We start from the raw sequence: 27,042 nt of genomic DNA on the forward strand, positions 1-27,042 counted from the left end.
TTGTGCTACATGAAAACACAAAATAATAGGCTTAGTTAGTGTTTTACAAATGGGAGACAAGGGACCGCGCTTTGCGCATCGCGAAATAAAATGTATCATTTCTTTTATGTCATTTTGGGTGTACCGGTAAGTGTGGAGCGCGGGAATGATGGTCGACGTGAAATATAAAGGCTCAAATATGTACACTGAAAAATACAGCAAGATGTTAGCGGTCCCGATAGGCTTAATCAGTTGACTCATGTTCTCTAGTAGTAGCTTGGCTGAATTATTTACAATATACATATTTTATGTCAGGCATCTCGTTGGGCAGTTAAGGGGTTCCTTGGGAAGATGTGTGGATTTCGTAAGGTAGTTATTATTTTCTTTCGTCATGGAAGCCTGTCTGCGTTTGTGAGGAAGAGCTTGTGCATGCATTGTTTGGGGCATATATTTAACATCAGGCACCTTGTTGGGCAGCTAAGGGGTCCTCGGAAAGAGGTTTAGTCGGTTCGCGGCAATTCTTGGGTTTTGTTTTCGCAGTACTAATTGTATGAGGTTTTTTTCTGCTACAGAAATGCAAAATAATATGTTTAAGTGAGCTTTTTACAAAAGGGGGTGTGGCTCCGGCCATTGCTAAGTGAAATGCGTCATTTCCGTGCCGTCGTTTTCTGTGCGCCACCGAGTGAGCCAGCATGGGAAATTCACTTCATATGAAAAAAAAAATCAATAAATCAAATATTGAAAAATACAGCACGAGAGGACTGCTTTGGTACTGGAGTGACATTAGAAAAGACAAAACCTGTAGTGAAGCAAATTGTTTAGTGGAGTTTTCAATTGGTTTTAGGGGGTCTGAGACACTAAAACCTGGCCTTCAACCCCCCTAAAATAGGCCGAGCGCCACCACTGCTTTTCAGTGAAAGTTATTCAGCGTCGTCGATCCCATCACAGAGCTTTTCCAGAATATTTTGTAGCTCCAAGAGAAATGCGAGCTGCCACACGGGATGTGTCGCCCCAAAGCCTCGCATCACCTTTCACCTGCAGCCAGACGCTCACACACGTCGCCAGTGCCGCGTCGCACTTACGCTGCGACACAAATGTCATGTCATCGCCCATCCGCCAAGAAGCTGGACAATGCCAAACACCCGCCTCCCATTCACCACTCCTTTTGTATGCACCCACTCCACTTTTTTTTCCTCTCCTCCATCAGCACTTTGTCAGTAATCTGCTTGAGTGAACTGGCCATATAGTGCATGACTTGATGTGACATGAAAGCTAAAGGACATCTATTAAAGCCCTGTCATAAAGCCACTGTGTGTGTGTGTGTGTGTGTGTGTGTGTGTGTGTGAGAGAGAGAGAGAGAGAGAGAGGGGGTGGAGGGATATGAGTGTGTGCTTGGGTCAGAAGTATGGCGTAATTCGACAGCAGCATCCTCTGTAGCCAATCCTCAGATGCTGTGAGAGAGAGAGAGAGGGAGAGAGCGAGAGAAGCGTTTTTTTAATCCCCCCCACCCCCCCCATACCCCCCACCCGGTAGCTACCACGTGAACCTCCACTCCACTTCTGTCTCTTGTCCTGTGTACGCAAAGGCAGCGGCTGTGGACTTTTCCCATCCGAGTCGTGTGCGCCGGAACCGGTTCGTGTCCGTGAGCCAACTGTCGCCACCATGCATCTATCAGCCAGACAGCTTGGCTGATTTTCCTGTGCTTTGAATTCCCTGGAGGAGGATACATCCCCCGAGTGGCTGCGTAAAACCAACACGCACTGTGCGTCAGAGACGAGCAAAGATGCAGGTTGAAGGGGGCAAGGTCCGCGCGTGGAGTGCGTGTCTTTTCTTACTTTCCTCAACTCTGACTTTCAGTATAACTGAGGTTGGAGGCTCCCACCAAAGCATCCCTCCATCCGTGTGAGTACATGCTTTTCTGACTTTTGAGTTTTGACTCTCCCCGTACTATATAAGATAAAAGTTGACGATTTGTATCCATTCACTTGATCTCTTTGCGACTCGTGCTTGTCGTTGAGCTAAATCAATATTTGTGAAGTTATTAACAATGATTCAATCCTCGTATGGTTATTCATAAGGTATTTTAACCTGCAGAGTGAAGCTCTGGGCTTCAGCCTTTGGTGGGGAGATGAAGTCAATCTCTGCAAAGTACTCAGGCTCCCAGCTGCTGCAGAAGGTTAGTTGACTTCATCTTAATTCAGTTCCCCCCCCCCCAGCATGATTGCAGGTATACCTGCACAATAACGTACCTTGGTTGCCTTATTAAGCTACATGAGTGGGCTAAATGAGAAGCAGTATTATGCAGTTGCAATTGAACACTGTACAAATGTCGTTGGAGCATGTGCTTTTAGTCACTTAAGTGAAGGTGAGGTGGGATGAACTACTGAATGGAAAATGATTTGAAAGCATTTTCTAAAAAAGGATTTGTGCCTTTTTAAATGAATATACTGTGTTCAGGCACTCACATAAATGCATTCACTCAACATAAAACTACGGGAGGGCATCCAGATGCCATGGATTATTATTATTTTTTTAAAAAAGTAATGTGCTGTAATTAGTAGAATTATTGAATAGTTATTTTTGGGCTACTAAAGCACTGCTGATTGAATATTATCCACTAAACGGTCCAGAAAATGGATGAACATTTTCAACACATACTGTATTTCAGTTTGTGTGTTGCTGGAGGATGTGCCATATTTTGGAGCACTGTACATTGTTCCAGGGGTTAGTACTTGTGCACGTGCTTTCACTGACGCAGTGAGATTTATCTTATTGAAACATGTCCATTTCTGAAAAAGGAACTAAAAAAGAAAAGTTGTACGTTGACATGTAGGCTTGCAACTAAAGTTGTGTTTCCTTAAAGGTTCTTGACGTACCCTTGACACCTGACTTTCCAAGCCGACTTTAGCACTCGCTGTTCCAACACAAGAATGCAAGAATTTCAAATGGTCTTCCTTTGCATTGTGGCATTTTCAGGAGAGGGGAGTCAATGAAAGAAGAATGACTAACTGTTGAATACACACAGGTGGGGGATAAGGGGTCATATTTACAGGGTCGTTGGTTCAGCGCCGCTGTGGCGAGGTGCTGCGGTTCATGTGTGTGAACATGACCACACACACTGCATATTCGCATGCACCATCATCACACATATCCCACTGTATGCCTGCAGGCGTGGATTTCAGGGTGTTATCTTTTTGCCGGCATAAAAACTGTTCGCCCTTCTCATCTTTTCGCCGCCTCCAAAGAGGAGATAACCCTCCTCACAGCGTGACGACCTCCTTATAAAATGCAAATGAGGGTCCACAGGGTTAACTGAGCAAAGAAGAGACTGCAGACCTTGTTGCTGGAAAATTGTATCTTACAACACCGACTGGGGATGTTTCACCTTATTGTATAGGCATAAGAAGAGAGTGCTACTCACCTTTCCCACCGAATGGCGAGCGAGCGTTGTCAGATGTACAGCCGGCGTATTGTGCACGTTGGTTTCGACACGACGTAGACAGATGAAGAGCAACAACAGATCCTCGCAAGACTTTTGTACACGTGCACAAAATTATCGGCAAGCTTTTCACACCAACTACCACCTAAAAAAACAAAAATCAAAAAATGACTTGGCTCTCGAAGTACCACCCGCATGACCTAAAATGTACATTTGATATAATTGTAAGCCACTGTAACATTATGCACAGTTTGAGTATCAACATTGAGCTTTAAGATATTAAAAAATACTGCTTAAGGGATGATTCAGTTGTAAGCTATTGGGCATTAAAGTTCAATACAGCTGTACTGGATCTCCACTTAAAGCTTCGGATGGCTGGAATATATCCCGCATGGTTGCCAACAACGAGGCGCTCTAAAGCGGCCGCGCCAGCCTGAAGCACTGGTCCACGTGCTGGATGTCAAGTCTGCCTTTTAAAAAATATATTTTTCGTCCCTCCTCGCACTTCCGTGTTTCTCTGCGTAATGCGCGCACACTCACGGACAACAACGAGGCGCTCTAAAGCGGTCACGCCAGTAGACTATCGGAAGGGAAGATGCATTTTCGGGGTGTAGGCATAGCTAGCTAACTAACTATGTCGCAACTGTGCCAGTTCATTGACGTGATCAAAGGCGCTCAAGTCCTTATTGGTGGGGGAGGTGGGACTCATGCTGGACTCCAAACTGCCTCACTCCCTCCCGTTTTAGCCACACCCCCAAATCATGCAAACTGATATATTGAAAAAAAGTTTAAAGCTTTATCGCCACAGTTGAGCACTACATAGGTTCAGCCTTTGCACATTTTCAACATGCAAAAACAAGACATTTTCCCGTGCAAGACAGTTGTGGCTTGTGGGAGATTCATAAAAATCCTGTGAGCTCAATCTGGATTACATTATTTTGACCAAACTGAAAAATATTTGAATCCTCAAACCACCGGCTCCCCTTTCACCTGCTGTCCTGATTTGTCCTCCTTCTCCATTTCCTGAATCTATCTCACAGCTCTCATTTCAAGGTTATATCAATCAGGGAAATTTGTGTGTCCCTGAATAAGAAAACCCTGATCAATAACTTTTTTTTTTTTTTTTTTTTTTTTTTTGGACACTGCACAGTGTGTGTCACAGCGAAACTGCAGCTTGCAGACTTTTGAAACATTAAACATCACCCACTGATTGTCACAATGAGCTCTGTGTATTTCACCCTCTTCACTGCTATTCTGCTGAATTCTTTCATTTCATGTATCATTGAACATGTTGTCCCTCGTCTCGCCCGCGTGTGTGCTTGTGCGTTTGTGTTCGCGTGCGCAGTATGGCGGCTGCACTGGTTTTCAGCTCACTGACATAATAGCTTCCTGGAATCAAAATAGTGGGACAATTTTCCACGGAGCAATCGTTTCAAGCCCTATAGTGATGGGAGGTATAGTATAAATTACCACACTAGAAACAATAAGTTTTTTATGGTGGAGGAATTCTGTTGGCTGAATTACATTCCAGATGGACAAAAGTATTGGTCCATAACACTTTGCTAACTTCGCCAAAAGAGCCTCTAATTACTATTTGAATTTTCAATGTTCAACATAACAATGCATTTTGGACATTGAGGGGAGAGGGTGTATAATTTTATAATTTAAGATTTAAAAATAAAACACTGAACATTAATACGACTACTACTAATAACAACAATAATAGATGGGACCCCAAAAGACCCCATAGTTGCATCACATATGTATAGATGGTAATAAATACATGCAGTAGTCTGGATGTAGTACTGTGCAATGACTGAAGAGATGTAATTAATAAAATAATAAAGACAATTAAAAAAAATCATAAATATGGATTGTGCACGTCACACACCATCTTCAGTCCCTGACGTCACCAGACTTCTTAATAAATTTAGTAATCCTGCTAACGCTGCTGGGATTAATTTGTCACCCTAGCTGGTAGATTTCCAACAGTTTGTTGCACACATTGAAGGATATGAACTTCCTCAGAAAATAAAGGCTGACCATTCTCTCTTTCAACACTGCGTTGATTTCGGCACGCCACGCCGATTAAAATGTCCTTCCCTCGAAGTGTTCCTGTTGATTTTAATGGTCTTAACAGGTTTGCGCATTAAAGACTGTGTGTGAGTTTGCATATCGACATCAAGCATGCTCAATCCGTGATCATCAAAATGCCGTTCTCACACAAGGGGACGATAAGAAGGTGTAATGATGTGTGACAGCTATGCGGGAATCCATTTGCCTAAATGGTGACGAAGAGAATGTGCGTATGGCTTGGCGTGCCGTGCATATTATGCTTTCTGATCCCACCCTACTTTGCTGCCCTTCAGCTTTCCGTTGTGATCCACTGACATATCTGCTGACACAATGGCCAAAAGACGGACGCTCCCACCAGAAGAAGCGCGCACAGCGATATGAGAATGTGAAAGCTTTAAAGGCCGTAATACTGCACGTCAGTAATGGAGAAGTGAAGACGATACTCGACCGAGATTGAGCAGAAGCCACTCGTAGGACAGGTTTCCACTTTATAGCAGCCCTAACAGTCAGGAAAATCAATGCAAATGAAAAAAAATGGAACCCACACTTCAAACATTTTCTTCTGAATATACTTATATATATACACACACACGTACACACACACACACACACACACTTCCACAGTGCTGTGAAAAACTATTGCCCCCCTTTTCAAATTCTTGCATTTTTTTGCATGGTTTCCTCACTTTGTTTAAGATCATCAAACTAATCAGACAAGTCAAATATTACAAGTGAACTTTTTATTAATTGATTTAATTTTAAATGGTGATTTCATTTATTAATGTAAAAAAAAAACTATTCAAAGTTACCTGGCCCTGTGTGAAAAAGTGATCAACCCTTGTTGAATCATCAATGAATTGTGACTAATCATAATTTTTGGTTAATTTTCCCTGATCACACCCAAGCCTGATCACCTCCAGAACTGTTCAATTAAGAAGTTGCTTGAATCTGTCCCGACAAAATCAAATCGGACAAAAGATCTAAAAAAAAAAAAAAAAACACAGCAAAATGACACGAGCCAAAGAAATTCCAGAACAGTCGAGAAAAAAACTAATTGACATCTGTCAGGCTGGAAAGGGTTACAAAGTCATTTCTAAAGCTCTAGGATTCTAGCCATCCACAGGGAGAGCAATTATCCTCACTTGGAGAAAACATGTAACAGTGGTGAACCTTCCCAGGAATGGCTGGCCTACAAAGACTACCCCAAGACAACTGCAATGACTCATCCAGGAGGCCCCAAAGGAACTCAGGACAACTACAAAACTGCAGGCCTCCCTTGGCTCTGTTAAAGTCAGTGTTCATAACACAACAGTAGGAAAGAGATTGGGCAAAAATGGCATCCATGGCGGAGTTCCAAGGAAAAAACCACTGCTGACCAAAAACAACAAGGGCTCATCTTTTGTTGCACAAAAACATGTGAATGACTTCTGGGAGAATATTATATGAACTGATGAGATGAAAGTTGAGCTTTTTGGAAGGTGGGCATCTCGTTCTATCTGGCGTAAATGGAGCACAGCATTTCAGAAAAAGAACATCATACCAACAGTTAAACATGGTGGTGGTAGTGTGATGGTCTTGGGCTGCTTTGCTCCTTCAGGACCTGGACAACTTACTGTTATTGATGGAACCATGAATTCTGCTCTTTAACAGAAAATCCTAACCGTGTCCTAACCATCCAAGTCTGCTCTCTCTAACTTTGTCTCCAAAACATCGAACCTTGGCTGTCCCTTTGAGGAGCTCATTTCTAATTTTATCCAACCTGGTCACTCCGAGAACGAACCTCAACATCTTCATTTCCGCCACCTCTTCACTGCCACTGTCTCAAATCCGTACATCATGGCTGGCCTCACCACTGTTTTATAAACTTCATCAGCCCTTAATTCTCTTCTGTCACATAACACACCTGACACCTTCCTCCACCCGTTCCACCCTGCTTGGACCAGTTTCTTCACTTCCTGACCACACTCACCATTGCTCTGGACGGTTGACCCCAAGTATTTAAAGTCCTCCACCCTTGCTATCTCTTCTCCCCGTAGCCTCACTCTCCCCCCACCACCCCTCTCATTCATGCACATATATTCTGTCTTACTTCAGCTAATCTTCATTCCTCTGCTTTCCAGTGCATGACTCCATCTTTCTAACCGTTCCTCCACCTGCTCCCTGCTTTCACTGCAGCACACAATGCAATCTGCAAACATCATGGTCCACGGGGATTCCAGTCTAACCTCCTCTGTCAGCCTATTCATCACCACTACAAACAGGAAGGTGCTCAGGGCTGATCCCTGATGCAGTCCCACCTCCACCTTAAATTCATCTGTCACACCTACAGCACACCTCACCACTGTTCTGCTGCCCTCGTACATGTCCTGTATTATTCTAACATACTTCTCTGCCACTCCTGACGTCCGCATGCAGTACCACAGTTCCTCTCTGGGTACTCTGTCATAGGCTTTCTCTAGATCTACAAAGACACAATGTAGCTCCTTCTGACCTTCTCTGTACTTTTCCATCAACATCCTCAAGGCAAATAATGCATCTGTGGTACTCTTTCTAGGCATGAAACCATACTGTTGATTGCAAATACTCACTTCTGTCCTGAGTCTAGCCTCCACTACTCTTTCCCATAACTTCATTGTGTGGCTCATCAACTTTATTCCGCTATAGTTCCCACAGCTCGGCACATCTCCCTTGTTCTTAAAAACCAGCACACTTTTCCTCCATTCCTCAGGCATCTTCTCACGCACTAGAATTCTATTGAACAAGCTGCTAAAAAACTCCACAGTCACCTCTCATAGATGCTTCCATACCTCCACAGGAATGTCATCAGGACCAACTGCCTTGATAATCATTGCCAGTTCCTGGTCCACCACACTTGCCTCTTCTACTGTCCCTTCTCTCTCATTTTCTTCATTCATCAACTCCTCAAAGTATTCTTTGAGGAGTTGATGAATGAAGTATCTAGTACACTACTGGCACCAGTCAACATATTTCCGTCTCTATCCTTAATCACCCTAACCTGCTGCACATCCTTCCCATCCCTATCCCTCTGTCTGGCCAGCCTGTATAGATACTTTTCTCCTTCTTTAGTGTCCAACCTGCCATACATGTCATCATATGCCTCTTGTTTGGCCTTTACCACCTCTACCTTTGCCCTATGTCGCATCTCAATGTATTCCTTTCGGCTCTCCTCAGTCCTCTCAGTGTCCCACTTCTTCTTAGCTAACCTTTTTCCTAGTATGATTTCCTGTACTGTGAGGTTCCACCACCAAGTCTCCTTCTCTCCTTTCCTGCCAGAAGATAAACCAAGTATTCTCCTGCCTGCCTCTCTGATCACCTTGGCTGTTGTGGTCCAGTCTTCTGGAAGCCCCTCCCATCCACCGAGAGCCTGTCTCACCTTTTCCCGAAAAGCTGCACAACACTCGTCCTGTCTCAGCTTCCACCACATGGTTCTCTGCTCTGCCTTTGTCTTCCTAATCTTCCTCCCCACCACCAGTGTCATTTTACACACCACCATCCTATGCGGTCTAGCCACACTCTCCCCTACCACTACCTTACAGTCGGTAACCTCCTTCAGATTACATCGACTGCAGAAGATGTAATCCACCTGCGTGCTTCTACCGCCGCTCTTGTAGGTCAGCCTATGTTCCTGCCTCTTCTGGAAAAAAGTGTTCACTACAGCCATTTGCAACCTTTTTGCAAAGTCTACCACCATCTGTCCCTCCGAGTTCCTTTCCGGGATGCCGTACTTCCCCATCACTTCTTCATCAGCCCTATTACCTTCACCAACATGTCCATTACAATCTGCACCAATCACGACTCTCTCTCTGTCTGGGATGCTCAGAACTACTTCGTCTAGCTCCTTCCAGCATTTCTCTTTCACCTCTAGGTCACATCCTACCTGTGAGGCATAGCCACTAATCACATTATACATAACACCCTCAATTTCAAGTTTCAACCTCATCACTCGATCTAAGACTCTTTTCACCGCCAAGACATTCTTAGCCAACTCTTCTTTTCAAATAACCCCGACTCAATTTCTCTTCCCAGCTACACCATGGTAAAATAATTTAAACCCTGCCCCTAAACTTCTAGCCTTACTGCCTTACTGGTCTCCTGGAGACACAATATATCAATCTTTCTCCTAATCATCATGTCAACCAACTCCTGAGATCTTCCTGTCATTGTGCCAACATTCAAAGTCCCCACATTCAGTTCTAGGCTCTATGCTTTCCTCTTCTCTTTCTGCCGAAGAACTCGCTTTCCACCTCTTCTTCTTTGACTTCTACCCACACTAGCTAAATTTCCACCGGCGCCCTGCAGGTTGACGGTGCCGGTGGAAAAAAGTGGGGAAACTATGCAAAAATATAAGAATTTGAGAAGGGGTCAAATACTTTTTCCACGGAACTGTATATATATTTCCCCAATAGTGTTGTATCAATTTCGAATCAGCTGAATTCTTTGGGGTACAACAATGGAATGTCGCTTGTTGCATTCCATGAGTCATAATGAATTGCACTTAGGGTTAATTAACCACATCGAGCATTACCCTCTCATCTTATTCTTCTTGTGCTGATGATTATTTTCAAATAAAATAAAGTACAATTTTAGATGTGTAATACATGTTCTCAATATGATTCCTTTGGGAGAGAGATGGTGCTGAGCGACTTGGCCACAACATTAGGTACCCCGTCACAGTAAATGAGGTACAAAAAAAATAGCTGTGTCAAATGTTCTGCCTGTACACAGATATTGATCCTTTCACTCAGTGACGTTTAACCGTATGTAAGGAAATGTACTGCGTTACAGTGAGAGGTGTGTTTTTAGGATTGTTTATGCATACACTATAATCCTTAAATGAACACACACTTCAGATGTTCGTGTGAAAAAAGATGACTAATTGCCCAAAGTTTGTGTGAACACAGTCTCATATTATGCATGTGTGTGGAAAATATATGGCAGACCTCTCAGTATTATGCAGTGCATTTTTTACACCTTCATGGTTATTAAGTATTTTTTTTTTTTTTTTTTACCTTTATCTCTGCCTTTTTTAGACAGCGATGACTTAGTGTGAGTGTGGGATGTGCGATGTTGCCAATCTGCTGTCAAGGATGGGTGACGTTTGAGGCGTTCCACCGTTGCGCCACGTGTCAGTACACAGGAGACGGCTACAGATTAGATTAAGTTTTGTGGAAATTGACTCGCTGATAGGCCCTGTTTGGTGTGACTGGTGATGAGATGAGGTGAGGGTGTGTGTAGGGGTGTGTACTTAACGCAACCTCAACCCTCCACTTCCCACACTCACTCGTTCTCATCCACCAAAAATGATCGAGCAAAATGTGTTACTGTTTGTATGATGCTCAATTGTGAGACATAAAGAGTAAAAGAACGAGGGGCAATGTCCTGTCGAGTTAATTACAATGTCAGCAGGAAGGAGTGCAGTCTGTGTTTTGATGCTTTCATTTCCTAGCAAGCCAGCGTTGGCCAATGCAGCCACCTACTCACAACGTAATTAGTGCTTTGTTGGTGGGAAAAAAGCGTCGTGAATCAAACGCACCACCTCTGCTGCAGAGAGCTCAAGTGTAGGGCAGCAAGGCCTTTGGCCACCAGATAAAAGTATTTACATCACATGCGCTGACGGCGTATTTGTGGGCTTAGGAAAATCAAAATGTCTTTTTGTGCCTTGTTCTGCAGTGTGCCTCTTTGATTTTATCGCCAACCTCTCTGACAACGCTGATGTGAAGTGTTTGATTTCGTGGCTAATTTGTGTTAACGAGGAGTTTTTTCTCTTTTTTTCCCCCCCTCATTCACTTAAATATTTTGGAAAAAAATGCATGCCAGCAATACTTTGCACGCAGATGAATCTTGTGGAAACACATGAGATGAATATATTCTGTCATCAGTGACTCAGGTGTCACTCTGCCTCCGTTGGCCTGCAGACGACGAGCATGTCGGCGTGCAGCAACGCAGGTCAACAGGCGCATTCATAAGTTACAATCACACACACACACACCTTTGATCCATCACATCAAGTTTGATTTGTGAAAGTCTCGAGGGAAAACCTTAAACTTGAACCCTTATTTTGAGTATTCAGCCTCGCCCAATTATTTGACAACACTTCAAAATCTCCTCCTCTTCCCCTGCAATCACTTTGTTTTAATAATGGATAGAATGCAGCTACGGCACTAAAGAATACATGGAAGGGGATCTTGGGACATGAGGCCTCAGTATACTGAAGTTGTGCTGGCCCAGCACAATGTCCTGCATCGGCGGTCGCAATATGCGTGCCAAGTCGACCGCTACGCCGTCGTCCACAACAAAACAAATGCTCTTATTTTGACTCAACTTTATAGAGCACGGCACTGCGCCTCTTTCGCACATCGCGCCTCAGCAGATAGACGTTCCAGATGAGCGGAGCGACTGCCCCGCCCGCTGACGACCTTCACCTGCACTTGCTGGCGTCTCACGTAAACAACACATTTCCAACCTTGGGCGGCAGGCATCAGCAATGGGACTGCATGTCATCAGAACATGCGAAAAGTGCACATTTTCTTGCAACTGAAACCTCAATATATTTATTTCAAGCATTGCTTTTATTGGTTGAAGGCTTCATCTGCAGAGCTGCAGGCACAGCAAACGTATAAAGTGTACACGACCAAACGACAGTGAATGACCAGATATTTTCTTCCTTCACAGTGAGTAATAAACTGGTAGACTAATACTGGCTGGAAGAACAGCTTATTAGAGAATTATTTAATTAACGACATGACTGCTGACCATTTGCTCACCATTTGTTTGCTCAGGTGAGGACAGGAACCGGATTGTGAATTGGTACTGGTCTTCAAAATAATGAAGTTCAAAATAAAGCGTGAATGCGTTATTGGTTGCCCTGGGTCCACACAGACGCACACACACCTGATTTCTTCTTCCTCCTCCTCCTCCTCCTCTTCTTCGTTAGTTATTTTTGGTGGTTGACAAACCATGGATTGGTGCATTACTGCCACCAGCTGGTATGGAGTGTGGATCTTGAGTCATACTTAAAAAAAAACAACAACAAAAACAACCTACTGCATCCATTTTCTAAACTGCATAAAACCTAAGAATAATATATGAAAAACAAAATTAGCAACAATAATAAAAAAAAAAACATCCTTCAATTACAGCTAGCAACTGATAGTCTTTTCTTTCTGAAGTTTGTCTCAGAATCTCTAAATTGGCTTTTTTATACTTTTGAGTTTTTCTTTCAAATTTCCTGCCTCGGCCTCGTATATTTCACAGCTAAATAAAACATGTTCAACTTTTTCTAATTACCCACAGTGACAGCTGCCTGTATCGTGCTCCCCCATCTTAAATAATAAGCTGTTCAGCCCTGTACGTCCAAATACTATTCTTACATTAGTCTTTCTTCTCTTCAGTTTTTTTTCCTGCTTTCCTCATTGCACCAATTTTACTTTTGTATTCTGTAATACCGTCTTCCTTTCCTCGCTTCCATACCTGGCCAGTTGGTGGCGTTCTAAACATCCATCCATCTATCCTCTGAACTGCGTATCCTCACCAGGGTTGCAGGTGTGCTGACGCCCATCTCAGCTTTGGGTGAGAGGAAAAAACAAAACAACAAAACAAAAAAACCTTTCACACCTACACACAATTTCGGGTCTTCCATTAACCTACCATGCGTGTTTTTTCTTTTTGCAATTTGGGCAGAAGTCAAGTACCTGGAGAAAACCCACACAGGAACGAGGAGGAGATGCAAATTCCTCACAGGCGAGGCTGGATTTTTTTCCCCCCGGACCTCAGAACTGTGAGGCTGATGTGCTAACCGGTCTAGCATACAAGTTTCAACAACTTAATGTACAATTTCTATAATTATTCATCTCAATTTTAACAATTTATTTTGTATTTGATTTCATTTTGAACAGCCAATAATCCAAAGTTATTAACATGAAAACATAACCAGGTCAGCACTCTTACGTCTTAGAATTTACAATATAAACTGCACCAAATAATAACAGAACTATTCTCCCAAAACAATGCTGGCAAATGTTTTCCTTTTACCCTTGTTTTTCCGTATCTGAAATTGCAGCAAAATGAATGCTGAAAGGGAAACTCGTGTTGAAGATGCATGCCTGAAACAGCTGAAAACCTTTTGAAACACTTCTACATTGTCAAAAGAAGTATTGGGAATAAGAATGACTAAACTAATACATTGCAGCATGTTGAATATTCATACAAAGTAGTCACAAGGTGAAGCCTGCGTTTGTGACCAACTTGGGAATGTTGTTTTGGACTATATCAGTGCTTTTCTCTGGTGAGACTGTCAAAATCATGGCACTCGATTGATAGTTCCTGCACCGCGATTGTCTGCAAGGCAATTAGATCTTATAATGTGGACAATTTTGCTCTGCTAATACAGGATTTGATTTTGGTTAGGAAAGAGAAAAGTATTTTTTCTTCTCGCAGGCATCAGGTTGCCAAAATCATCGCGAGTACACGTGTGTGTGTGTGTGTGTAGATGGTTGGACATTCTGATCACACTGCATGTAAGGACATGGCAGCCATTAGAGAGCGCATGAATTTGGCTTCCACTCTTACGGGTGATGGTGCGTACCGAACAGACGCCTTGCACTCTGGGAAACATTCCGAGCTCCTTCGAGCAGCAACGACGACGAGACGTTCCGCGGCATAAGCGCGTGCTTGCATGCTTATGTTAGTGTTCATCTGTTATCCTGCTCTTCCACTCAATAAGCCTCAGGCAGCATTTAAAGCTGCAGAAACACACACACACACACACACACACACACACACACACACACACACAGGAGGTCTGGGTGACTTTGCCTCTTCATGAATTTTGGTGCATATTTTTGAAATTAATAGAAAGAGCAACATGGGTTTTGTCCACCGGCTGGACTGTAGACTCTTTTCTCTTTGGTTTGCATCTGTTATTATTCATGAATGTTAACATTAATTTGTGAATAATTGTAAAGTTTTGATTGGCCATGGGGATGTAAGAGGGCGGAACAGCGGACGACTGGTAAGCACGTGTGCCTCACAGTTCTGAGGACCGGAGTTCAGATGCCCTTAGGTGTGAATGTGAGGGTAAGCGGAACGGAAAATGGATGGGGGATGGATGAAGATGTAACGCTGACACATGAAATGTGATCACCGACACTGCAAAAATACAAAATCTTACAGAATGAATTGATCTTATTTCGACTCAAAACATCTCAAGGTGCTTCTGATTTTTAACAGAAAGCTTTGACTTTTTGTTAAAAATTCATACTAAAAAAAATTCAAAAAATACATACTAATTCATACATACTATTTTCATTTACAATTTTTTTTTCACTTATTTTAGGGACCAAATGTCTTGTTTTGAATACTTTTTTCATTTATTTTGAGGTCTTTTATTTTTTATTCTTCCAAGTGAACCTTTTTGAAACTGAGCTACTTCTTGGGTACTGATTAAGGCAAAGGTCTCGTCTTATTCATACTTTTGAAATAACAAATTTGCCCAAAATACCTTACTGTGTATGCTTTAATGATATTCATCATGTGAAGACACTTACCGTGTCCAATAGTGATCAACAAGGACTTAACAAGGTAGGAAACAGATAAATATCAATATGCAACACTTTATTTTTCGTTTTATAAATCTCTGCAAGTGTTACATTTTCAAATGATCACTTCTACAACATTCCTGTAAAATCACAATGTCCCATCAGTTGTGAACTACTTTTAGAACAGACCTGTGATATACAGTAGTCCTTTTGGGATTTATTATTATTATTATTATTATTTTTTTTTTTAGTAATTTCACACACAAAAGGAAATCAAAATCAAAATGACAAATCTTGTAACTAATTCTCATTTAGTTGTAAAAGTTTCATTTGAATGCCTTTTTACAGCTGTTTGCAACCCATCCTATGCTGAGACCTCCCGTTTTTTTAATTATTATTATTTTTTTAAATACTGCATGTTCTCGCAGCCCCTGCAAAAGTCATAACTCATTTGAAGATGAGGATTACAAGTTTAATATAATTATTCACTACCTTATTAAAGTCACGAAGCATTTTATGATTCAATTATTTTATTTTGCACTCAGTGATGGAAACAAACAAAATAAGCCCAGCGTGTTTCGTCAAAAGATAATGCATGCTTTCAAATCAAATGCATTTGCAATGATTTGTCACAAATCAAATGCTACTTATTTACTGATAGATTTTAGCGTGGCCAGTCATTTAAGAAAAGATCTGCTGATGATGATCGAGTTTTGTCGGCGTGATGAGCACTTAACGGTACGGGCGTATGTTACATGTGCTCTCCGTGCGAGGGATTTCTGCAATCGTCCGTCTCTGCGCCACCAGATACGAACTCGGTCCAACACGCTTTTGAGGCAGCCAGGACAAGCGCGAAATTAATTGTTCCACTCGGTCTCCGGTCGGCGCTCCTCTTTTGAGGGCACAATTTGTCGCCTGGCGCACGAGCGAGGCTATGAAAGGAGGAGGGCAGAGCCACGATTTTGCTATTTTGGGGAGTTTCCCGCTTGGGTTCGGGCCCACGCTCCTGCCACCCACTTTTGGAGGAGTGTAACATCAGTCAATGTTTGGTTGTCATCCGCATGTGGTCGCCCTCTCAGACACACATAAATATTCTTGGGAAAATGTCAGAAAACCAAATTAACTTGAACCAGGTGACGCCCTTGGCGCTCTATTATCACCCCATGTCGGCAGCCGCCCTCATCACTCCTTCACTCTCTCCTCCCAGTGATAAAAATATAATTACAAACATGGCTTTGGGGAGTCAAGTGTTGCTCTGTACAAGTAATGACAATACAGCATGTTTGTTGTTGTGCACATGGAGCAACGGAAGTGTGTCTTAATCAACCCATACACACTCGTGTTTCCCAACTTTTGTTGAGTGAAGGCAAATCATTTACTTCGGAAAAAATGTAACAACACACCACCAAACAGAAATGACAAAAAAAAAGAAATTTTGATGATCTCGTCTCAATTTACGCTGCGTTGAAATCTGGGCTTGTTTAACACAAAGCTATTCTTTTGCGGATAAATTGGTCAATTGGACCTTCCGCCATCTAGTGGAAGAGAAGTTCATTGTTCTGCTTGCCACTATATGTCGCTGGCATAGATAGATGACCAAAAATGTGCACTAATGTGCTGCGCCACACCGTTTGGGAATCACAACACTTGTTCACTCCTTATTCACAGAGAAAGTTCCTCTGGTTTGTGAGAATCCCTCATGGGAGTACATGCAATCATTTTGCAGGTACCACTTCTCATATTTATAACTTTTTGACAAAGATTTTTAAGGACAAACTATCCGAGACCAAGGCTTGCCCGAGACCTGAGCTCGCCGTGACCAAGACAAAAAACTGAGACTTTTGGGGGTCGAGACCCGGTGAAGACAAAGGCCGAGACAAGCTGAGACCTTCACAAGACCAAGACCAGAAAAATCTATTTTGACGAGATGAACAGTTAAAGAGCTTTCGCTATTAATTTAAAATGTCTTCTAAATGCATTGGACAGCCAACAGTACAGTTTCAAGGCACAACATGCAAAAATGTTTTTTCAACTAAATTCTTGCCAAAAAATTAAACTCCTGGATGCACTTAAAAATGAAGATTTAAAGAAGCGCTTAGTTGCTTTTACATAAGAGACTGCATGCAGCATTTGGGACCTAAACATGTATGAGAAGGTCTTATAATAATGCCCCCTGTACTAAAACTCTCAACTGGTGCAGAGGAGGGAGGAACTGAGAGTACTTTCAGTGTCAACTTGTGGAGTTGTGGGAAATCTGTCATGGTTTTTGTCCCAAAAGACAAATCGGTGTCAGAATCCTGGCACATCCCGACATCAAATTCTTTGCTCATTTGAGTTCAAACGTTCGAGAGTCCTGTCCTGAGCGGAACTTTTTATGAGCCGTGTGCTTCTCCTTTTCATCACATTCAGTTAAAGAATAGCAGATCAGCGCTGGTCTTGACCCATCTCGACGGAAAACCCTGAGTCCGGCCGGTCCGAAAACCGAGACAAGACCGAGACTTTTTGACAGTCCAGTCCAAGACCAGGCCAACGTCAAAATTTAGTTTCGAGACCGGGACCCGTCTGGAGGAATTTCCCACAGTGCGTACATACAGCCGCACTCGACTGTTTTGTTTTTGTGTTAATCACCACCGGACTCCTCCACATGCAGCCTGATTGCCAGCAGACGGCGAGCTAAACAAACAAGACTCCTCTCTGTGAGTCAAGCATAAAAAAAGAAGAAACAGCTTGAAGGAGAGAAAATATCATCGTAGACACTTATATTTCAGCAGGCGAGCGCGTCTTCCAAATTCGGCTTTGAAAGTTGAATAAGAGAGAGATGGGATGGAAACAGTATGATAACCACATACATAAAAATACTGGTTATTTCCTGAGTTCCAAGTAATTTCCATCAAGAAGTCCATAGAACTGGCCTCTTATTAACAATATCGCACATAGGAAATGTAATAATGATCAAGGGGTTAGCACGACATGCGCCTGTTGACATTTTGAATAGCGATTTGAAAGGGGAATCAGAGAGAATCAAACAGCTGTGAGATTGTGTGGAAATGGGCTTGGATGAAGTGCGTATCAGTGATGCGTTAAATGAGCTCGGATTTGGGAGATCGGGGTTCAGTCGTTGGGTGAAATGAAGTTTTTGCTCCTCCATTAATCACTTGATCATCAGCTCCCAAGGGGCTAATGCAGATTGTCACAGATGATGTCGCTCGTTCGTCTAACACTCCAACACGGAATGGGACAAATGGCTGGGAACAGCTCAAACATTTTTCTTGCAAAAGAAAGGCCGTCCCTGTATTATTGTAATGTGAAACAGAAGAGGTTGAACACAATGCGTTTGTTCAGATTTCGAATCTGCTTTTCCCCAGAGAAAATCAAGGAAATAATTGGTTCTAGGATCTCATCACCTTTCTTAATGGTCAACGTGATGCTCATATACTTGTGTGTATAAAAAGATGCTGTTAATAATAAAACATGACAAAAAATACTCCTTTAGAGGGGAACCTATATGAAGGAATATTGTGAACAAATGTATAAATTCATCCACAACATTCTTCCAGAAATAAATATGTTGATGGCGGCTGGCTGATTTCTCCTATGATGGATGGAATTAAAGTAACCTTTTTGTATTAACGGTCCAACCGAGTCCACAAACTGGAGCCATGTCAGGCAAGCAGTGATTCTGTGACAATGGCAACATTTGCTTTCATCTGCCGACTGGCAAGTGAGGCGAAATTACATTTTGTGCCACACTGCGCAGCAGGACATCCTGCTTGACTGGTGAACATGAACAGATGCTCCATTTTAACTCAAGTTACTGCAGCCAAAGCATAGATGTGTGTATTTCATAACTTATAACAGTTAACTCATTTCACAAGAGTCTTAACATACAGGCTGAAATATGGACACATTTTATTTCATAATGTCGGCGTCTGAAACACAAGACACCCTCAATCAGTCTTGCAAATATATTGACAAGGAACGATTTCGTACAGCGTATTATTAGAATATTTTAGCCTGTATTAACAGGGGCTTTGGTCTAACCGTGTTTTTGACCAAGGAGTTGGGTAAGATGAGATGAGTTAAACACTCTGCAATTTGAGAGCTTAGCCCGTTGGCTCATGCTCAAGTAGAAAACTGTTTTTCTCCCTAAACATGAACCTGCTATAGTCACTCTTTCGATGTTCTGGTAAAATTAGAAAGAGTCAGTTTTCCTTTTGTTGTCATTCGAAATGCACTCTGTTTTATGGTGTACTTTATTTTGGTGTCCTTACAAGACACTCTATTGTAGGTACGATTGTAAGTCTGCAAAAATGAAACAAAAATTGTTCCATCCTAACGGTTGTGAAAAGAAAGGGACAACGTTCTAAAACCCGGTTTGACGGCCTGACTCCCCACCAACAACGCCACCCACACTCCGTAGTGAAGTGTTGCATTTGTCACCCACTTAGGGGGATTATTGCCGTGATTTCACGTTGATGAATCTGCAGTGATTTGGCTGTTGAGTCATCAGTCACAATGTACCTGAAAGTTCATGCATGTGCTTTGCAGTGCGGTTCCATGGGTGCCTTTGTGAGGGGAAAAGAGCATCTGTATCTTTACTTAGTCAGTGTTCTTTAGTATGGTTATGTCAAATATTTTGAGATTATCTTTACTCATTCTTAAATCTGCACAGCTTCCTATTTTTTTTAATTTTATTTATCTTACTATGTTGGAGTCACAGCCAGTAAAATAATATGACATTTGCATATACCATATCAGTGCATTTCAAAGAGATATTTCTTTTTTTTCCGGAAAAGTGCTGCCTTGCCGTAGATAAAGACATAAATCCCTTGAAGACCTGCACATTTACAAACAGGAGTTTTACCCACTTACCATCATACTGTAAATTGGACTCCTTAAAAAAAAAGTGCCTTGAAGAATCTAACTTACTTTCCTCTAATCTCTCTGATTGCTCTAAAAATCTTATCTACTTAAGAGCCTTTCATTCTTTAATGGGCAGTTCTCTTTTGCGCAACCTCATACCGCATGAACATTAATGCTATTGGTTGTTGTACAACCATCTACAGTATCTGTCTGCCTGTCTGTGTATCCGTCCTAATGGTACCTGGTAAAAATAAGGTTTTTACAACACGTATTGAATATTATATATTCATATATGTTTCGGTGACATGGCACAAGGATGCAGTATTCCTATATATTGTGTGCCCCTCGCTCGAGTAGCATTACAACTGTTGGCTTGTCATATAAGCAAAAGTACAGACGACAGTACTGAAAAGTACTGCGTGGGCCTTTTTTTTCCTACTCCCCAGTGCCATAATAGAGTCGCAGGTATATACAACCATAATAGAGTCGTAGGTATATACAAGGACATCCTCACCTCTCGTCTGCGCCGCTTCGCCGCTGCACCGTGGCGGCTGCGAAAATTACTTCTCTTGCAGGCGGTTGAGGTCCCGATGGCCGTAGGAAAAATAGTTGGCACCGCAGCTGGTTTCAGCCTCTACCTCTGTATCCAATGCTTTCTGCTAAGTATTACTCAAAACACGCCGGTTCGAAGGGATCGGCACAGTTTGGAATGCTTGCAAAGCACCCACAGCTGAGCACGTTTCTTCCCCCGTCGAGTGACTTTCACTCTCCACTGGTCACGTCTTTCTTTTTCACTTGGAAAGCCAAAACAACTCTTGCCACTGCCTGTACAACCAAAATGCCACACAATAAGCCATCGTGACATCGCTAAATCATAAGGACCGGAACAACAGCACACAACGCCGAATGAACAGGCTGTTTGGCTCGTGTTGCGTCACAGTGCCGGATAGAGCCGAAGGCTGGAAGGCGCTAGATGCAAAACCAGAAGCTTCTGCGTCATATTTATTGCGTTAACTGCTGTATATCCGCTATATAATCACTTTGGAATGGTGTAAGAAAAGAACATTTTTAACACCTTTGTCCTCTGACCTTTAAATGCCTGAATTATCTCTTGCCGTAGTATACTTACTACTGTATATCACATATATATATTTCTATATACTGTATATCTTTGTGTGTATGTGTTTTCTGGCGTGTGTGATCTTGCTCAGTGCATTTGCAGTCGAGAGTGTACCAATTTTGTTGCATTACAACTTGAAACGACCACAAAGTCTTTTCTTCAGCTCTTGTTAGCACTGTTTGTTGTCAGTTTACAACTGTCTTGTTCCAGCACCTCAAGACTCACTGCACCTGCTCAAATTCAATAAAAAATTGAATTCAAATTCAATAAAAGCTGGTGTGCCTCCACACACACGCATCACAAAAATCATGGCCATGCATTTAACGTGCCTGAAAACCTTACACTTGGCCATAAAGCACTACATTTGTCCATGTATTCATTGCTAGGACATATTCGTTACAAATCCTCAATATGTTTAAGCACAATCAAGCAAGCCAAAATATATATTTTCTTTTAAGTATAATGCATTACAACGTCATACTACATTCTTATGAGAACAGTCTGTTTCTTCTCAGCCAATGACTTGAATCTCAAAAACTGCTGGATCAATTCCCACCCTCCCACGAACTCGTCCCTCCTGTCACCCTGCTCTTTTGTCTGCTGCCGTGCAGGAGCATCTTAGAGCATGTGCCTAGAAGATGGGAGGGCACACCATATGATCTGACCGTAATCTCCCATTGAATCCCCTCAAGAGTGAAAAATCCCTACCAGGAGCTTTGCACATATTTTAGAAAATCATATAGTATAAGCTCCCTTGCTCATCTGTGTGTGCGTGTATGTAAATTTGATCAGGTATTCCTCATATTATGGGGACATAGATCCGTCTTACTTAACAACAAAACGTGTGTGGGGTTATGTGTGGTGGTTGGAATTAACCGGATTTAATGTCACTGTCTCAAGTTAAGGTGCTGTTGATGGCAAGCGTGTGTGAATGGATTTTTAGTGGGATAATGGGATTCTGCGTGGGGCAGTAAGCGAGGAAGTGGTGTGTCACTGCCACTTCCTGTGTGGTTGGTAAAATGTGAAGGTGGCTGATAAATGTCTTGGCTGAGCTGCTTGATTTGATATTGCTATAGCAGGAATTTTATTCGTCGATTCATGGATCAAACACCAGTTGTGAGTTTTGCCGTTTAGCTGCTTGTTAGTTATCCAAAAAGTACTGAAACTTTTAACAGTTGTATATGTGCTTTCAAGAGTTTTGAGAAGGTCATATCAAGTTCACCTGTAAAGGTGACAGTGCATTTAGGTTTATCCCGAAATTTTACACTGAGGCCGAATAGCTCCAACTTTTTGTGATACTATAGATAATAGCATGTACTGTAAGTGTGCAACGTGGACTCTTTTTTTTTTTTTTGCAACATTAACACACCAAATGCAACAGAAATAAGCACGTTTCTAGTATTAGTTGTGGGTAGTTTAATCTTTTCATTTAAAAAAATTACTAGTTTCAAATGATTAATTGTTCTTTACAATACAATAAAATTACCCTGTCAAATATCCAATTTTCATGCTCATTTGTCAGATATGAATAAAATATTATCAGTGAAGATGGTGGTGCTAATGGTTGCGTTACACCATTCCCCCCCCCCCCCACCCCCTCCCCCACCCATGCAGAAATACAAGGAGTTCGACAGGGCTGTGCGTGTGGAGGAGATTGATGGTCTGCGTCTAGTGAAGAGACTGGCCCAGAACATGGAGGAGATGTTTCATAAGAAAGCCCAGGCAATGAAGGTACTACACATACTGTATTGTATTGAAGCATACAATGAATTCAACCAGTAAGAAGATGAGTCAATTATAAAACAATAAAACATTTATTCAGGCGGTGGACGACTGGTTAACACATCTGCCTCACAGTTTTGAGGACTGGGGTTCAAATCCCGGTCCCGCCTGTGTGGAGTTTGCATGATCTCCACGTGCCTGCGTGGGTTTTCTCCGGGCACTCCGGTTTCCTCCCACATACCAAAAACATGCATGGTAGGTTGATTGAGGACTCTAAATTGCCCGCAGGTGTGAATGTGTTTGTTTATATGTCCCCTGCGACTGGCTGGCGACCAGTTCAGGGTGTACCCGGCCTCCCGCCCAAAGATTGCTGGGATAGGCTCCAGCGCCCGCGTGAGGATAAGCGGAACGGAAGATGAATGAATGAAAACATTTATTCAATTCAGTTGAACTTACCTTAACTTTGTAAAGTTACATATCTGCATGTCCACAATTCCCAAGGGTGTCAGGCGAAAGTTAACAACGCAAGAAAGGTTGTTTCACTTTATTTATCTTCCAACCCCAAGTCCAGTGCAGTTGGGACATTGTATAAAACAAAAAAAAAAACAGAATACAAAGATTTGCAAATGCTTTTCAACCTACTACATATATTCAATTGAATACGCTACAAAGACAAGATATATAATGTTCAAACTGATATTTTTTTCTGCAAAAATTTACTCGGATAGGCGCACATTTACCACTGTGTTACATCACCTTTCCTTTTAACGACACTCAATAAGCATTTGGGCACTGAGGACACTAATGGTTGAAGCTTTGTAGGTGGAATTCTTTCTCATTTTTGCTTGAGCTACAACTTCAGTTGCTCACTAGTCTGGGGTCTCTGTTGTCATATTTTGTGCGTCATAATGTGCCTGCACACATTTTCAGTGGGAGAAAGGTCTGGACTGCTTGTGCTATCGCTATTTCTTCTTGTTTAGGGTCCTTAGTTTGACTGAATGATTGAAGTCTTTCTAATCCCAAATTCTTCTGATAGTATGGAAAAACCTTTAACATCAACAACAACATAAAGGTTTTGTTTTGCCTTTAATACTGTATGTTGCTCAAAATGCATGATAGATTCTCAATGCTGTTTTTGTGACTATGTTCTGTGAGCACATCTGCAGGTCTGTGAATGTGCACGTGTGTGCTGGTCTGTTGCGTGCTCCTGTCGCTCCAGGTGATAGATCCTATCAGGGCAAAATGGTACTGGTAACACAAATTAGATTTCTCTGGGAGAGTCCAGTCAAGGGAGGGCAGGCAGAAGATAGACAAGCACAGATGGTGCTAAACCATTTACATGTTTTAGCTTTGCCTCTGCCTCCATTCTGTTATTATTATTATTATTATTATTTTATCATTTGATGACTTTGCATGCTTGTTCCAGTATGTGCTTCATTTTTCCATCTGGACACATAGAGCTGATCTGACTTGCCAAATAGGCTTGTCAGTATGCGTTTTGGAAATTTAAATTTCAGTTGTCAGTTTTAAATTATTTCGATAACCATTGCAGGTTTTTGTTTCTTTAACACAACAGTACTTGAAACCAAAACAATTTCTGTAGCCTGTAGATATAAGGACTCCGTGGGTTAATGGCTCCTCTCAAGCCCTCTTCCTGGATGCAGAATGCCTGATAATTGTTCATCTCAGGGGATTGTGAGTGTGAAGTAAATGTTCTGAGAGCTAAGAGAGGGGATAGAGCCGGTCTATAGTCAATTAACACCAATGTAAAAAAAGATTTACACTGAGGCACTGACACTGTGAGCAACAATGTTGGCTGAAGTGTGGGTGGTTCATATGCAGCCATAACAAAACAGCAGCAAAAACAACAAAAACACTTATTTTATGAGCATGCAAGTATTACTTTCGTTCCTAAAATAAAAATTGCTGCTATTCATGACAAATGTAATTGAATGCTGTAAAAAGGCAGATGTCCAACAGAAAAGTCTAATGTTTGGGCTAAGTATGTTTCCCAAAACAATGACACCATAAAAATGGAACTTGTATTGATGAAAAAAAAAAGGCTCGATATGTCTGGTGGTATTTGATAAGATGGAAGCGCCATATAGATGTTGATACAGGAAATGATGAAGACAGAAAAAAAAATAAAAAATTAAAGAGAAACTTGGAAATGTGGATAAGGGAAGAAAGGGAATGGAGACTTTACTCCTTATCAGGTGCTATCATTGTTCCACTTCATGGCCACCTTCCTCATTTTCTCACCTTTCGCTGAATTATTAGTCATGAACACACAATGGGAGTCCATGGCAAGTCCCCTCTCTTCATCTCACATTCTATCCAATTTCCCTCTGCCTATATGAGCAAAACTCTAATCTGTCAGTCCGAGCTTGCATGCTCGCAGCTGTCCTCAAAAATCCCTCTCTCTTTTGTCTGGTTTCTCTCTCTCGCTGTCTCATCCCTGTTGTTTCCTCCTTTTTTTTTGTTTTTTTTGGGGACCGTGTATGAGGCGCTCCAGAGATTCAATTTCCGTGCAGGCGCTCAGCCCTGTCCGTCACCGTAGTTTTATCTCCCAGTCTCTTTATCAATTCCCCCTCTTTATCTCTCGCTGCCACCTGCCGAGGGACAAGAAGTGCACCTGTAAATATGCATCTTTTTTTTTTAAAGTAATCTTTAGTTGAAATTGTGTGATACAGTAATGGTTTTGATTTGAAAAGGGGGTGATGGTATGACAAAGCACTACTTGTCAGCTTGTGTGTGTGTTTATGAAACTGGTTGTTTGTATTTCGTTTTATTTTTGTGGTTGTATTTTAGCGTCTTAGTTTTCACCACCACTGTTGCATAGACAGTAAAAATGGACTGTCCATATTTGTATGCCAACACATGCTTACAAGGAACCAGCAACTACTGTGTGTTATCCAAGTTAAAGTGGAGCTCTTGTAACTGTTTGAAGTTGAGCCGTAGTCTATGCCCTTCAAAAGCCTCAATTTTCAGCACTGTTTGTCCTTTAATGGCACATTTTCTTCAATCAGTCCGTACCTCCTAATATCCTTTTTTTCCTGTGGGAGTCACTCCTGTGTAGTCTTCAACCTGATTACCAGTGGTGAGCAGGGGACATGTCCATGGTGATATGTGACAAATAAAAGCACACACATACAAATGTAATTTCTCTTTCCATGAATTTAAAATTCTAATTATTACAGCAGGCACCAGGATTATTTAATACAGGTTTTCAAAAATACATACAATCATCGCTTGCAGATGAATATTCTTATAAAGTTGTATTTCTTGAACTGTAGCTGTACTGTATTTGCAAATGCGGTTTATTCATGTGCTTTGAATTGATCTCCTCCCACGTCCAAGTTTTTCCTCAGCGACCACGAAAGTTGCAATCCGCTTTGCCTGCCAGGACTCATCACCTGCCTCCGGAGTCCCATAGCCCCCCAAAAGGGCCAATGAGATATTTTCTTGAGCTTGACGGCATCCCTCACCACTGGTTTCCACTAACAGGTTTGGGGATTACTGCCATGAGAACAAGTGCGGCCATGACTCAGGTTCGCCCCCGTGTCCTAAAGTCTGTCAAAGGTGGGACTTAAAACCCCTTATGACAGGGGACTCTGCCATACATTCCCTCAGAATGTTTTTGACATCAGAGACATGTTGACGGCGCCACCCTTCTCTTCACCCGAGTGTCCGACAAATGCAACCGCAAGTCGGGTGCAGTGTGAGCTGGGCGGTGGCCGAAGGCCGGGACCTTGGCGATCCGATCCCCGGCTACAGAAGCTGGCTCTAGGGACGTGGAATGTCACCTCTCTGGCAGGGAAGGAGCCCGAGCTGGTGTGTAAGGTCGAGAAGTTCCGACTAGATATAGTCGGACTCGCCTCCACACACAGCTTGGGCTCTGGTACCAGTCCGCTCGAGAGGGGTTGGACTGTCTTCCACTCTGGAGTTGCCTACGGTGAGAGGCGCCGAGCAGGTGTGGGTATACTTATTGCCCCCCGGCTCGGCACCTGTACGTTGGGGTTCATCCCGGTGGACGAGAGGGTAGCCTCCCTCCACCTTCGGGTGGGAGTACGGGTCCTGACTGTTGTTTGTGCCAATGCACCAAACAGCAGTTCAGAGTACCCGCCCTTTTTGGAGTCCTTGGAGGGGGTGCTGGAGAGCGCTCCCGCTGGGGACTCCATTGTTCTGTTGGGGGACTTCAATGCTCACGTGGGCAATGACAGTGAGACATGGAAGGGTGTGATTGGGAGGAACGGCCCCCCCGATCAGATTGGACTTCTATGCTC

General features: G+C 42.4%; 1 protein-coding gene across 7 annotated transcripts in view; it reads left to right on the plus strand.

Moving 5' to 3' along the window:
- Window positions 1–1,405: 1,405 nt before the first annotated feature.
- The window catches only part of LOC133413220 (voltage-dependent calcium channel subunit alpha-2/delta-3-like), a 101,395-nt gene continuing 75,758 nt past the window's right edge, over window positions 1,406–27,042 (plus strand). For 5 of the 7 annotated variants that reach the window (XM_061697294.1, XM_061697301.1, XM_061697329.1 and 2 more), the window contains exons 1-3: window positions 1,406–1,881; window positions 2,074–2,155; window positions 22,649–22,765. In XM_061697294.1, coding sequence (XP_061553278.1) covers window positions 1,763–1,881; window positions 2,074–2,155; window positions 22,649–22,765 — 318 coding nt within the window. In that variant the 5' untranslated portion in view covers window positions 1,406–1,762. The remainder of the gene's footprint in view (window positions 1,882–2,073; window positions 2,156–22,648; window positions 22,766–27,042) is intronic. The other 2 variants (XM_061697319.1, XM_061697309.1) reach the window with 2 other exon arrangements.

The sequence above is a fragment of the Phycodurus eques genome, chromosome 1, assembly GCF_024500275.1.
Source record: "Phycodurus eques isolate BA_2022a chromosome 1, UOR_Pequ_1.1, whole genome shotgun sequence".
Lineage (NCBI taxonomy): Eukaryota > Metazoa > Chordata > Actinopteri > Syngnathiformes > Syngnathidae > Phycodurus > Phycodurus eques.